The sequence below is a fragment of the Cupressus sempervirens genome, chromosome 3 (assembly GCF_028749045.1).
Source record: "Cupressus sempervirens isolate cs-2001-9-10 chromosome 3, ASM2874904v1, whole genome shotgun sequence".
In the NCBI taxonomy this organism is placed as follows: domain Eukaryota; kingdom Viridiplantae; phylum Streptophyta; class Pinopsida; order Cupressales; family Cupressaceae; genus Cupressus; species Cupressus sempervirens.
In genome coordinates this window covers 44,575,446-44,590,619 of record NC_143120.1, presented here as the reverse complement: position 1 = coordinate 44,590,619, position 15,174 = coordinate 44,575,446, and the positions used below count along the sequence as shown (strand labels likewise).

Genomic DNA, 15,174 nt, shown 5'->3' with positions numbered 1-15,174 from the left:
TTTAGTTTCCTTTTTAGTGTGAGGACTCTAGTTGCATTTTTGACCTCATATGCATTTAATAATGCATTCATCATATGAAATGTTGTTTGATGTTTCGTTAGCATGGGTACTATTTCATTTTTCACTCCATCTAATATGATCTGCATGGCTTTCCTGTTTCCTTTACTCCAGATAGTTTTATTAGGTTCAATAACAGGTTGTTTGGATGCTGAATCAACAAACTGTTTCAAATCATTTTCTTCAAGAATCATCATGGTTATGAATTTCCAAGCATTGAAGTGTTCTTTCCCATCAAACCTGTCCTTGGGTCTGATTGTGGGTCTCATTGTGTATGCCGTTGAAGATAGAAGAATGATGCTAGATATATCAAGTCTGATCGTTTAATTTGCAGGCCTAGGTTCGACTACCAGAGCTCTGATACCATGTAAAATTTCTGCAAATTCTGTTATAGATCAGATTTGGATTATATGTTCAATCCTTATGCTTGCTCTTATGATCTCCAATGTTTAGACTGGATTGAATTGAAAAATATAATTCAGAAAATGTTTTCTATTCTGCAAGTATTCATCTAGGGCAGTAGTGATCAAGGAGCAGACTATTGTAATTTTGTATGTCCCTAAACTTCAACCACACTGTATATTAATACATCAACCAAAGGGCAAGTCCCTCTAAGGGACATCACCCTTCCTAGGTCAGCCCACTTTGCATTCTCATAATCAGCGATTTAAAGAAGACAAAGGTTTGAAGGCAAACTTAACTAAGTTTAGTTAAGTTAATACTTAACCATAGTTATCTCAAGAAGCCGCTGATCATGTCTAGATAAGGCATTTCATGCATATAATGCTTGTGCGATCTGCACAGTCAGACCAGTATGGTTATCAATGTTACAGATTTAACATTTGGTACATTTTAGAGGTTGGCCATGCAAGTATTGCTTTGATCTTTAGCTGGATCTGATCCTGAAAGAATGAAAACTTGTCCAGCTTTCCAAACTTTGTATTTTCTCAAAACAATATGTAAACACTTCTAATGCTTCTGGTTTTGGGGAGTCATTTAAGACATCATCAAGAAAGGCTAAAATAAACTAATGCAGGAAGTACTTGAAGAAGCTATTCATAATGTTAATGAAGCTGGCAGGTGCATAAATTAACTGGAAAGACAGAGAATTTTATTGCATGTTCCTTGTCGGGAATGCTGTTTGGGTGTACCACATATCCTTTTTGTTGATTTTCAATTGATGCATATGAGGTCCTCTTTGTATCCCTTACAAATGATCAATATCATCTTGAAATGACAAAAGTGCATGTTCCATTGTGTGGAATGCTGTTTGGGTGTACCACATATCCTTTTCGTCGATTCTCAATTGATGCATAGGAGGTCTTCTTTACATCCCTTACAAATGAGTAATATCATCTTGAAATTAGAAAAGTAATTCATCTGTATTAAGTTCTATATGTGTTAAAGCTTTATTGTAACTTGGATTTGCACATCTCAAATGAATCATCTTCACATTATGGAGGTGAGAGTGCTGAGTGAGAATTGCAACTTGGTTAGTTTCTGAAAATTTTGTAACTGATTCTTGCTGATCAAAACAATGTTTTGGGAAAAACATAAAATTACTTACAAGAATGATTTTCCTTTGAAATGCACCTATCTGTTTGTGTTTATGATCAGTTGATGCTTGCATCTCTTCTGAATGATGAGAAACATGTTGTTTGATATTTGTAAGTTGTAATGAATTTCTCTCAATTCAAGACATAGAAGCCTACCTGTAAACCTGACGTCTGCAATGCATCCCTTTCAGTTTGGTAGTTTGATTCTTCTAATATAAATCCCATAACATGAAGCTCACTGTCACTGGAACAAACGATGAAATCATTGCTAGAGAATTTAATTTGCTTTGCAGCATTCTTTATTTCTTGTTCTTTGTTCATAGTTGGTTCTGGTGTGCAGCTCCCCTCCTCTTCTTTCATAAATGCCATATTTATTAATTGCATTGACAATTTTGGGCCAGTAATGAATATAAATGTACTTTCTTTCATTTATTTATTTTACTTTTAAACACTAAATAAAATGGAAATTTTCCACATTACTTGAAAAATCTTGCTGGACTAGCATGAAGTGTCTTCTATTTGCTCAAGATTATTGATGTTTTGATGTGCTGAAGTTTATTATGAACTGATTTCTTGGCCATGAATCAACAGGTCACTTGATGGAGAAAATAGAGTCAGAGAACTTATTGCATAGAGCTTTCAGTGTCTTTCTGTTTAATACAAAATATGAATTGCTCCTTCAGGTATGAGAATAGCTAATCCTTGAAGTCACAGCAATTGAGATCTTGTTATGTACTTGTTGGAGGAGAAATACCGGATCATAATTCTTCTAAGAATCTAGCTGTTTTAAGATGTTTTTAAAGGTTTTATTATTATCTTTGTGTGGGCTTGGTACTTACAGAATCAGCTGACCTGTCTTCAACACTTTGTAGTTATTCTCAAATTATGGGAGGACATGTCATACAAGACTCCATTATTTGCTAGTATTATACATCACTACTACTTTACAAGTATGTTGTTACAGACTTACAGTTCATAGGATCATACTGAGGAGTATTTTAAATTTGAATGCCACATGGACCAGATATTATCATCTGATCATTCTTCACTGATGGAATTTAATTATTTTAAAAATACAACATTTATGCATATCGTAGAGAAATTGGAATTGAAATACCAAATTTTCCCCTCTCCTACTTCAGGATATATTGAATTGAGAGGTTACTTTGAAATCTCTCAATAAATTCAGCTCACGAGATGAACTGCATAGACTTAATTTTAAGTTTTGACAATTGATTTTTCCCTTTCAATACACAACTAAAAATAACATACAGTCCTATTGAAGTCACCCAATATAGCACTACATGATTGGCATGAAAGTTAGTCTCATCAATTTTATGCCAACATTTAATGTCCCCTTCTTAATTTGCCCTAGATTTTTCCATAAAATAACAATTGCAACATATTAATGTTAATGTTTGTCAAATAAACAGTTACTTAATTATGTGATCCACAACTTGAATCTTGCATTCACCAAATGAACACAATGCCAACATACAAATATATCTCTATGTAATCTTCATCATTTCAAAATACTTCAATTATATGTGAATTCCAATCATAGAAGACATGGAATTGATGTTGGAGCATCCTTGGGTATCTAACAATCTTGCATGACCCAAAAACAATTTATGTTTTCTTTTATTGGCTGGAAGATTATGCGTCCGTGCTTGCATCGTTGTGTGTGCATTATTGGTAGCTTATTGAGGACCTAATTTGGATCATTCTTTCATGATCACACATCATTTGGATTCCTATTTGAAGAGTTATCATTGTTTTTCTCTTAGGCAGCGTTTCGTTGGCACGTTGACGGATTAGTAGAATTTCATTGTGCGATTTGTGTGTGCGATGGTTTGAGGCTCTTCATGGTGATTCTTGGATCATGTGTGGACCAATTTCTTGATTCACACATCTCTATGTGCTCAGTGGATCAACCACTGATCTTTATCCTTAGGGTTTGTTCTATTTGTTGTAACACATTTTCCTAATATTGGGAAAGCTCTTTAGGGTTTGTTCCATTTAAGTTGTGAGAGTAAGAGGAGAAGGAGCTATAGAGAGAAAGGTTAGCTCTAGGTCTTGACAAGTAGTGAGAGTGATGTGAGTTTGGTGTTCTTTGTATTGGGCTGCAACTGGGAAGGCCTTAGAACTTGACTTATTTGATGTCAAATTGATGTAATTCGATTGCATTCAGATAACCAATTGTTGTTCATTGATTGTATCCTTGTTGTTTGTGTTTGGTTATTCTTCGTTGTGAGGTTTGGACATCTCGTTTGGGGATTCTCTATTCTTGAGTTGCATCAAGTGATATCAAAGCAAGGTTCATTCCTTGGAAGGTAGATAGGATTTTCCGGGGGCAACATCTTGAATTGATTTGTTGTGGGGTGGTAGGGAGTGGATCTGACCCACAAGTCAAAGGATTTGCTCATGAAATTTGAAGAGATTAGAGATGCCTTTGAGAAGAGTTAGAGGTGTTATTGGTGAGGGTTTTAGGGCTTTGTAGAGACAAGTACAAGCCTTACAAGATGAATTACTAAGTAGAACTGCATCACAAGTTGGTCAAGACAGTGATGAAGAATCTAAGGAAGAAAACGAATTTGAAAAAGCTATAGAAGACGTCAAAGATCTGTAAGAGGCCATATTTCTGAAAGCTATGTCTAAGATAGGAAAGAGACCGAAAGTTGAAGTTTCTACATTTGTTGATAGCCTTAGGCTAGAAGAATTGGTTGATTGGATTAATGAGATGGAAGAATACTTGGAGTATGAAGAAGTGTAGGATCCTGATCAGGTTTGTTTTTTAAAAACCAAGCTTAAAGGACATACAATTGTTTGGTGGAGACAAGTTCAATTGGAAAGAAATAAGAGAGGAAAGGAAAAGATCACTAAGTGGGATCAAATGGTTGAAAAGTTGAAAAAACAATCATTTTGATGGATTATGAATTGGAAATGTTCAAGAAGATGTAGGGGTTGAAGCAAGATGACAAGTCAGTACAAGAGTATATTGAAGAGTTCTATCGGACCATGATTAGCACTTCTCATTTTAAATTTGATAAAGAGAAGGTTGCTAGGTACATTTTTGGTTTAAGACCTAGTATTCAAGAGGAGTTAATTACAGTGCAAATGACAACCATTGGAGATGCTTATTAGATGACATTGGAGATTGAAGAGAAGACGAACAAGAGATTTGAGGGCAGATAAAATAATAGGAACAAAAGTGGCAAGGCTAGTGCATCTTTTGGGAGTAATGTGTTAGAGATTCGCAGGAGACTGGTGAAGGTTTTGTGTCCATATAAATGCCTTTTTTGGAATTGTTTTGGTCTGCGACTCGTGGGCATTTTTGTTCACAATAAGGGTTTTTTGTGGCTCATTTCCTTTCAAAGTCCTTGGTTTTTAACCTAAACAACCATACCCTTAGTCTTTTTTGCAAATGACGTCGTTTTCAAGCTCACACAACTCTCTATGGACACGATCTGTCAAAACTACAAATTTTTGGTCCTCTGCAATTGTTAGGATTACTTTTCCCGCGTTTTAACTTTTTCTACGTGGAACAATTGTCAATCAAGGAGTTTTCTTTTATTGACATCAACACAATATTTTTTGCCTTTTCTTGGTCTTTTGTTCGCCTTTTTGCGAGTTGATGGGGAGTTGTCGTTTTCTCAAATTTTATTTGCGGGCATGATTTGTTTCTACTTTGACGACCATTGTTTGGTTGCCATCTTTGCAACCCTCGAATGTTTTGTGGATTCTTTTTGCGCCACTGTCCATATTTATGGCTTGCAATAGTTTGTGTGCCTTTTGTTCAAGTTTTTTTTTGCAATTGTCGACCTTCAAGTCCCCGCTAGTTAGGCTTTTTATTAAAACCCCTTGTTTTTGGGTCATCTTCATAATTCATTTACAAATTCTTGTTAAATTTTTTATGTACTTTTTTGGTCTTATGAAATTCTTGTAGTGGGATTTGTGCCCAAAAGTTTGATGTTTAGCCTTAAAACCTGTGCCTGTTTTTTCCCTCAGTCTGTTCAATAAGCGATTTTCATGCATTGATCATATTCTACCCTGATATAAGTGTCGCCATTTGGTCAACCACCTTTGACCTTAGTTTTCTACAATAGCATCTCTGACAAATATTATGCTTGAGGGAAGTACGAAATTCAATGACTAAAACTACAATACCTAGAAGTAGCGTATGGTGATGATCTTTGAATATAGATGTCTTGACAAAATTAATTTGGGCAAGGCTAATTGTCCTGCAGATGAAGGCAAGGAGCAAGACAAATTTGATGAGCAAAATCAGGAAGTTGTTATGCTCATTAAACTCTTTAGTCACTGATGATCAACTGCCATAGGTTTCTTCTAGCAAAACAATTGCAAAAATTTGGTTGCATCTAAAGGAATCACATGAAACCTCTGCTAAGATCCATGTTCTTTTAAAAAAGCATGCCCTTTACAATCATTATGGATAAACAGGTGTCCTTGCTGGATCATCTCAATAAAATCAAGGACATTCGAGATCAGTTAGAAGTAATTGGACACAAAATGGAAGAAGACATTGTGATGATCACCCTAAAAAGTCTATTGGCTTCCTATGAGCACTTTGTTGAGACTCTCAACATTGCTTCAACTAATATTGACTTGAGGTTTTTCGATCTTTATACAATGCTTTTACAAAAAGATCACTGAAAATAACATTTTGGCAGTGGTACTAGTTCATTTTCCAGAGAATAAACCTTCGCAGGCATCTCTCCTTCTTAGTCTTCTCAACAAACATTCACTGCTCCACAAACATTCCTAGCTCCAACATCAACAGACTCAAAGCGGAGGAACACTCATTGCAACTTCTGCCATAAGTTTGGTCATATGAAACTTGAATGTCATAAACGCTTGCCTGCACAGGCCAAGCAAAGTGGTTCACAGCCTAAAGAAAATGTCGCAAAGCACATTAAGCATAGTGAGTCTACCTTTTATGCCTTCTGATGGAACCTAAATTTGAGTCTCCATTTTTGGAGAGTGAATGAACATAATAAGTTGGTGCTTTTGATACCTCGAGAGAGTGGACAGGTTCAATATATAGAATTTCAAGCACAATGTGTTTCTTTTACCTGGTGATCTTTTATACATAGATTATAAACAAAACCTATGAGACTCATTTGATCATTTGGTGGACCCTTTGTTAAGCAAAAGGCATTGGGTGGTTACAGAAGGAGTACACAATATAAATATCCTTGCAGATACAATATATGTATATGTATGTATTTGTAGGTTTGCAGAATAAAGATATCAGCAGGGACAATATTCGCATTTCTAAGTGTGTCAAGCTTGGACCTACACATTCAATTATAAGAAACTTGCTACCAACAGATATACTTAACATCAAACTGTCCATTATGCCATTTACTTGTTAAAACAAGTCTCACCTGTAGCATTTCACTCCCAGCCAAATTTCTGAAAAACACAATTGGAAAGATAAACAAATAATCCACAGAAGCATCAATGAATAGCTTGTTCCTGGGTATTTATGAGTGCCATAGCAACTTGGTAAATACTTGGAATGCTGATAAGTATGGACATGGACTTTTTCGAGAGTAGTAACCAAAATATTCTGGAGTTGACTACAGGACCACATTGTGCAACTCCTGAGTTTTATAAATGTCACAGGTAAAATAGCCATGAGCAGTGAAAAGGCATAGAAACAGTGATTAATATATGCAATGTTGGAGAGTTATAATAGATACATTAAAATCCGGTTATTACAACAACAAAAACCTAACATTTATGAGAAGATATTGAAGTCGTTATATATGAAGGCTCGACTATTTGCATGTGTTGGTGCGATATTGTCATCGAAAGAACGATCAAATATTCATTGAACTCACACCTAATGCCCATACACAACACAATTCAGAAATACATATGAATAATGATGCAAAGGTTTGAATTTGGGTATCAAATACTCCAGACACAATGGGCTTGTGTAGGTATGGAGTGCACGATGATGATGTCTTCACACCTTATCGATTGCAATTCAAAGCCCTAGGTGCAGGGAAATGCACTCAAACCGATAGTAATATGTATGAAGTTGGATATGGTGAACCACTTTAAATACCAAGGCAATAAAGAGCCCCGAATTAAGGACAAAGTATGAAGTTGATTGCAAAATGAATTACGAGGATGTTACACAACAATAATTTGCATATGGCACCAGCCTGAAAACACATTGATGGAGAGTATGTGCGACTTCAAAACTATTCCACGGTGTTCGACTGATGTCTATATCCATTACTGAACACAGGGAATTCGATTATGTTCACTCAATAATAAAAGAGTGCTCGCAAATTAAACATTTTGGTTTCTGGACTCAAAACAAAGTATAGATTATATTATAAACTAAGTTTAAGAGCCCGGATTAATATAATTATCAATCAATTATTTACTATGGAGCGGTATGTTGCTTAGAGGCAACCTTTCATCCTTTTGCCTTCTTATAAATAAGAGATTCTTTTACTTGAAAACACAAGGCATCTTCAAAAAACATATCTCAAGGATTATTTTATATCTACTTGTATGGAGGAATAAGGGCTATAATATGACTTTGTAATATAAATTCAATAATTTTATTTTAATAATAAAATAAAAGGCCTGTTGTTTATTTTTGAAGACATGGAGATTTAAAAATTGTAGGTGAATCGTCCTTCATAATTATTATTTTAAAATTCTCTAAGCAATTTTAATGTCAGATAAGTGGTAAGCAATTTTAATGTCAGATAAGTGGACATGGTCATTTAGTATTTTAAATTGGATCATCACAAATATTGTGGAATATATAGTTGTTTCCGTATCTATGTCTAGTTTGCCTCCCTACCAAAGGAGTTAAAATTCAGTCTGGACTAATTTAAGATTGCATAATATTTGGTCTATCTCATCTTGATTGTTAAATTGTTGATAGTTCAAGTGCATAAGAACCTTATAGAGCTGTACATGAAAATTCACTGAAGTTGACTCTGTTGCCCAAATAAGTTAGCACTGGTCTACTAGATTTATATTTGAAGTCAAAATTTTTTTAACATCCTTTCTACAAGCATCAAATCCATTATTAACAAGACCTTATACAAAACATTCAATTCAAGCACTTAGCATTCAATTTTATTTTAATTGAGTTTGAGGACCTTGTCAGCTAAAGAACTGTCCAAAAGCTTAAATTCGCTTTAGAAAAACTCTGAACCAAGTGATCAGGTTTGAGGAGAAGGTATATCCGCCTAGGTGTAGCGGAGCTTGAAGTGCAGGGGAATTAAGGTGATTCTCATTTGTTGGTCAGAATTGATTGCAGAATCCTATTAGAGAAATGGCAGGCTCTTGGATTCCGAATCTGCGGTTTCGGGAATCAACACCTTCATGGTTAAAATACCCGCAAATCATGTTAAGTCTTCTGCTTGGTGCATTGATTTAGGTGCATCCCGCCACTTAACTTCATCGTTAAAATACTGGCAAATCATGTTAAAGTCTTCTGCCTGGTGCATTGATTTAGGTGCATCATGCCACTTCACTCATCGTTGGGATTGATTCATAGATTTTCATCTATTCCCAGATTCAATTATTTTTGGAGGAAGAGTACATTGTTGTTGGAAAGGGCAATATACATATTTAGTTTGCAAGGAGAAAACTAGTTGATTTTCCTCGGTGTGTATTATGCTCTAGGATTTAAATCCAACTTTCTCTCAATTAGTCAAATTTTGAGACATCCTCCTTGGCTAGACATGACCTTTAGTTCACATTAGTGCAATATCATTGATCAGGAGACTCAGTCGACTATCATTGTGGGTCTTGAGGATCATAGTCTTTCTGACTTATTGACTTCGGTGATTCTCCAAAGCTTGCCATGGCAGCCAATCACTCCTCAATTAGTACACTTTGGCATCAATGGTGTGGGTAAATGTGCCCTATCTTTCTTAGCTTGTTTAGGAAGATCTTGTCATTGGACTATCGAAGATTCAAGCCCATAACCTTGAAACTTACAGAGCATGTTAGGTTGGGATGCAACATCGAACTCCATTTTTAGATGATGACTCCTAGAGAGCTTCTAAGGTATTACAACTGGTCCATGCTGATATTTGTGGTCCTACGACTACTATTATTGGGTCCAAGTATTTCTTACATTTTGTTGACAATTCCAGTCATAAAATGTGGGCGTATTTCCTTCATAAAAAAATAGAGTTGTTTGTTTTGTTTCAAAAGTTCAAAGCATTTGTAGAAAGAGAGTTTGGTCAACATATTGTTACTCTTAGAATTGACAATGGGGGTGAATTTTGTCCTTCATCTTCTTTCATTTCTATGAACAACATGGCATAAAATGGCAGTTAACAACACCCTATATCCCTTAGCAAAATGGTGGCATTAAGCGGAGAAACTACATGATCACTCAAATGGCCAGCTCTATGCTTGAACACAAGAGTGTTCCAAAGAAATGTTGGGCTGAAGCAATCTACACTGGTGTCTATCTTCTCAACTACTCACCTACAGTAGTTGTCAAGAAGAAGACTTCAAAAGAGGCCTAGTCAAGGTTGTAAGCCCAGAATCAATCATCTCAATTTTTTTGACTCCACTTCTTTTGTCTAGATCCCTGATGCTAAGTGCACCAAGTTGGATGCTAAGAGCCAAAAAAGCATACTAACTTACTACAATGATAATCACAAAGCCTATTAACTTGTTGACATCGAGACAAATCGTTTCATCTTTAGTCATGATGTAGTCTTTGATGAGGAACAAGGGCCATTTCAACCCTCTCTTCTCATTTTGAATTCCGAAGATCAACCTCTTGAGGCTCAAGACTTGGTTGTCCGTCTTCCATTTAGGTTCACCTAATAGGAGGGCTTTAGTTGTTCCTATTCTTGCACCTTCACTAGTTCCTTCTCTTGTGGGGTCACCTAGACTTGCAGATGCACCACCTAATTTTCCTCAAGATTCATCCAATCTTCTGTTTGATGAACTTGATCCTATTGCACCTCTTGCATTTGATGTTGTCACTTCTACTCTTCGGCCTAAATGGTGCGCTAAGATGATTGGTGATCTTCATGATGATGAGCACCTCGATGGTAAAACTGCTCGGAAGAACAGTAAACCTTTTTACAAATTTTGTTCTCATGGCCAACATTCATAGTGTATGAGCCTCAAACATACACAAAAGCAAAAGGGATACTTGAGTGGGAAAAGCTATGGACACTGAGCACCATAGCTTTTTGAAAAATTAACATTTGGATTCTATAAGATCTTCCTCCAAGGAAGAAACCCATTGAATGCAGATGGGTCTATAAGATTGAATACAAGGCTTATGGTACTTTAGATAAGTACAAGGCTCGTCTTGTTGCCAAAGACTTCTCTTAGCATAAAGGAATAGGTTACGAGGAGATCTTTGCTTCCACAACAAAGACGAGCACCATTAGATTAGTCCTAGCCAAGACAACTTAGTGTGGCTGGAAGGTCCATCAAATGGACATCAAGAGTGCTTTCCAGAATGGGGAGTTATAGGAACATTTCTATATGACACAACCTCCTGAATTCAAAGTTGCCAGTAAAGAACACTAGGTACTTTAACTGCTGAAAGCACTCTGGCCAAAAATAGGCTCCTTGAGCATGGTACATGAAAGTTGATGAGTACCTCACAAATAAAGGTTTCGAGAGGAGTCCTTCAGACTCAAATTTGTATGTCAATACATTGGCGATGATATCATCCATTTGGTTATATATGTTGATGATCTGACAATCATTGACAATTTGGCATCTTTAGTTTATGGAATCAATCGAAATTTATTTCAGTCTTTTGACATGACCGACCTTGGGCTTCTGCACTAATGCCTAGGTATTGAGGTTTGATGACAATTTCATGGTATCTTCGTCTCTTAGTCTATGTATGCAGGAGCTCTGCTAGACAAATTCAGAATGCAGGACTGAAAACTTGCATCTATACGAATTTGATCTAAAATTATCAACCACATCTGGCTTTCCAATTGACAATGAACCCACATTCAGGCAACTAGCGGGCAGTTTAATTTATCTCACAGCCACTAGACTTGATTTGATCTTTTCAGTGAGTTACATATCCCTCTTCACGACAACTCCTACTTCAGATTATTGGGCTGCACACCCTGTGCTATGTCAAGTGCACATCAAACTTTGGTATTCTCTATGGATGAACCAAAAATCCCAGATTCATCAAGTACACAGATTTGGATTGGGGAGGTTCTGTTGATGACATAAAGTCCACTTCTGGGTATGCCTGCAGTTTGGGCACAAGTGCTATCACTTGGACTAGTAAGAAGTAACAAGTCATATCTCTTACCATGACAAAAGATGAATATCAGGGAACAGTCAAAGCAGCTCGTGAGGCAGTTTGTCTTCAAAGGATACTTTCAAACATTCAAATGTCTCAAATAGGGCCTTCATCTGCCAACTGGCTGAAGATGGATCTGTGGATTCGCAGTATGTTCCTACAATGGACCAGACTGCAGATATTCTCTCCAAGTCCCTACTTCCAAAGAAGTTTGTTTAGGGGGCTCCTTGGTGTAGTAGACAAATTGACCATTAAGAGAGGGTATTAGAATAACATCTGTAAAAGCTTGTTTATTATTATTTAATGGTCAATATTGTAAATCTTGTCAATATTAGATTTTTTCTAATTATAATGATTCTTTTGTTATTAGAATGTTTCTAATTCAACAATAGTTTTGTAATGGAAACATCATCTCTGTAAACTATAAATAAACATCTTGTTCATTCATTCAATTCATTCAAGTTCTGCCCATAGTTATATTCCTCTGCCATTCCTCAATTGTTATCACGTTTTGTGTTAAATATTTTAGTACCATTTGACTGCAGTTTATAGAATACCATGCAATTTCCCATTTCACTGTACAGCTGGGTGGTAAATTGCTGACAAATCTTTTCAGGATAAAATTTGTGCATTTTACTCTTTTTCTTGGATAACAAATATAAGATCCAAGCGGCTTTTCAAATCAGGTATCATTAATGCCACCATGCCTCCATTGCATTGAATTAGCTCTTATGGTTGTGATATTATTTTTTAATTCTGTGAGAAGGATAACTCTTTAAGCAATCTGTTACTTTGCATTGAAATGTCTCCTCTTTGATTGCTATGTGTTGGTTCTTAAAATCAGGAACTTGGTTCTTTTGAACTTTGATCTCCTTGTATTTTGTATGCTTACCTGTCAATAAGTGCAGAAATTCAATTTACTGAGAAGTTCACTTCTATCTTTTGATATTTAAGATTGAAGTGCTTACCTTGGTTTGTAAACACAGTTTGTGTTTTTGGGCTGACAATATGTTTTTTTGTACCTGATAAATAATGATTCTGTGCTCAGACTGTAGACACTAACCAATTTACCATGGCCCCAGTTTCTCAATAATTTGATTTTTAAACATCCCTGGTGCTTATTGGTTCACAATAGTTTTATAATGCTTCTAACCACTCACAACTTGTCCATGTGTTCTTTATTCTCACTAAAATACTTAGGAAGATTACCGTTCTGCTCTTGCCTCCAAGATAAACTGCAGCCTGTTAAAGAACTAGAAAGATCCTGGAAGCTGCTGCTTGTATTGTGTATAAATTAATGGATGCAAAACAGAAGCTTGCAGCATCTGAGAGAAGTTTTGTGCCTGGCAACTTTGGTGCTATGTCTGTAGCCTATCTATGCTTCAATTAAAGAATAATTTTCTAATTTGGAAGTTGCAATCTGATTGTTTCTATTTTGAAGGTGCAATTGATGTGTATCTGCTTGCTTCAATACCAGTGATTGCTGCATTGGAATTTTGTAAAGTAGTTTCATGTTACAACCATCACTGTAATAAGGTGCTTTGGAGTATTATTCATGACATTGCTGGAACAAAATTATAAGTGATTCTTTGCATGGTGTAGTGCTTATGATGAGATTGAACCTTCTCAACGATCCTTGTATTATCCTTCATTATGTCGAATCAGGGAACTGAGCTCCAACTAAACCAAAGCACAAAACTCTGATCTCTATGATAAACTAGAAGGAAGCTAGTAATTTTACACCAAGAGAACTGTAAACAATATGTTGATGTATGAGCCTTTGAGACAAATTTTCTCTCATGCTTAGAGTTGAAACAGAGTTGTATGTTGATACAATTAAGTAATCGTTGCATTGTTAAGACTCTTGGTAACTGCTGAAAACATTTATTATTGTTGACCTCTACCTGGTGATTTGCAGCAACGTTCTGCCACAAAGGTGACATTCCCTTCAGTATGGACAAATACTTGCTGTAGTCATCCTCTTTACCGGGAGTCTGAGCTCATCGAGGAGAACACTTTAGGTATTGTTAATTGTCACATTTATTTCTAGTTGTGTTGCTTGTTTAATAATGTTGTCAATAATTTGATAGTGGCACAAGGCAGAAGCAGCTGATGCTTGTCACTGATACACAGGGGTAAAAAATGCTGCCCAGAGAAAGCTTTATGATGAATTAGGAATTGCAGCAACAGATGTCCCTGTCGACCAATTTGTGCCCCTTGGTCGCATACTCTACAAGGCCCCTTCTGATGGCAAGTGGGGGGAGCATGAATGTATGGAGAAACTTCATTTTTCTCAATTTCTTGTGGAATTTGTTTTTTCATTTTCAAATAATTCCTTCCGTTCTGTACAGAGTGAGCAGTTCCAACATTTGCATTTTTATATCGTGGCCATAGAATCTTAATGACTTATGTGCCAAATTTGTTATTTATATTGAAATATTTATTCCTATTTACTATTCTTCCTTTTTAATTGCAGTGGATTACCTTGTTTTTATTGTTGGGGATGTTACCGTGCATCCTAATCCAGAAGAGGTTGCTGACATAAAATATGTGAACAAAGAACAGCTAAAAGAGATTGTAAGGAAAGCAGATGCTGGTGAAGATGGAATTAAGCTTTCCCCTTGGTTTCGTCTTGTTGTTGACAATTTCTTGTTTGATTGGTGGGAGAAGGTGGAAAACAATACTCTTGCAGAAGCAGTCAACATGAATATACATAACTTGACATAGCTTCGCTGTAAAATGTGCAAGACTTTCTACATTTTTTATGATCCTCAAGTTTGAGTAGTGACATGTTTTGATTTAAGGACCAAGTTATGAATAAATGTTGTAGGACAGACGTGGTTCAATTGGAGGCACTTTAATGTCTTCTAATGCAAACTTTTATATGTCACGTACACATGTCCATGATCTGGTTAAAATCCAGTGTTCCAAAGAAATTTTATTGCAACATGGACCATTATTCAATTGTCTTGCAACATGGATAACAGGCAACTTGAAAATCAGATCTGGTTTCTAATGTTATTTTCTTTGTTTCTTCTAATGGACTCTGTACTTCTGTTTTCTGGTTCTTGCATGTGTTTTTGTAGTCTTATCCTGTGATTTTTTTATTAGGGTCTTGTTTCCACATACATACAGAATCTGAGCATGTCTATAATATGTTTGAGTTTCTGCAGCTTTTTGTTGTCCTCTCTTTGCTGACACTGCTGGGAGACAGGAACATGTGTTGTCAAGAAAAGTATGACGGCT

General features: G+C 36.0%; 1 protein-coding gene across 1 annotated transcript in view; it reads left to right on the top strand.

Moving 5' to 3' along the window:
• The window catches only part of LOC149564718 (isopentenyl-diphosphate Delta-isomerase I-like), a 38,216-nt gene extending 23,248 nt beyond the window's left edge, over positions 1-14,968 (top strand). Inside the window, exons 3-6 of the mRNA XM_089818265.1 lie at positions 2,205-2,296; positions 13,847-13,949; positions 14,062-14,199; positions 14,405-14,968. Of these exons, the coding sequence (XP_089674391.1) occupies positions 2,205-2,296; positions 13,847-13,949; positions 14,062-14,199; positions 14,405-14,655 (584 nt within the window). The 3' untranslated portion in view covers positions 14,656-14,968. The remainder of the gene's footprint in view (positions 1-2,204; positions 2,297-13,846; positions 13,950-14,061; positions 14,200-14,404) is intronic.
• The last annotated feature ends 206 nt before the right edge of the window (positions 14,969-15,174 follow it).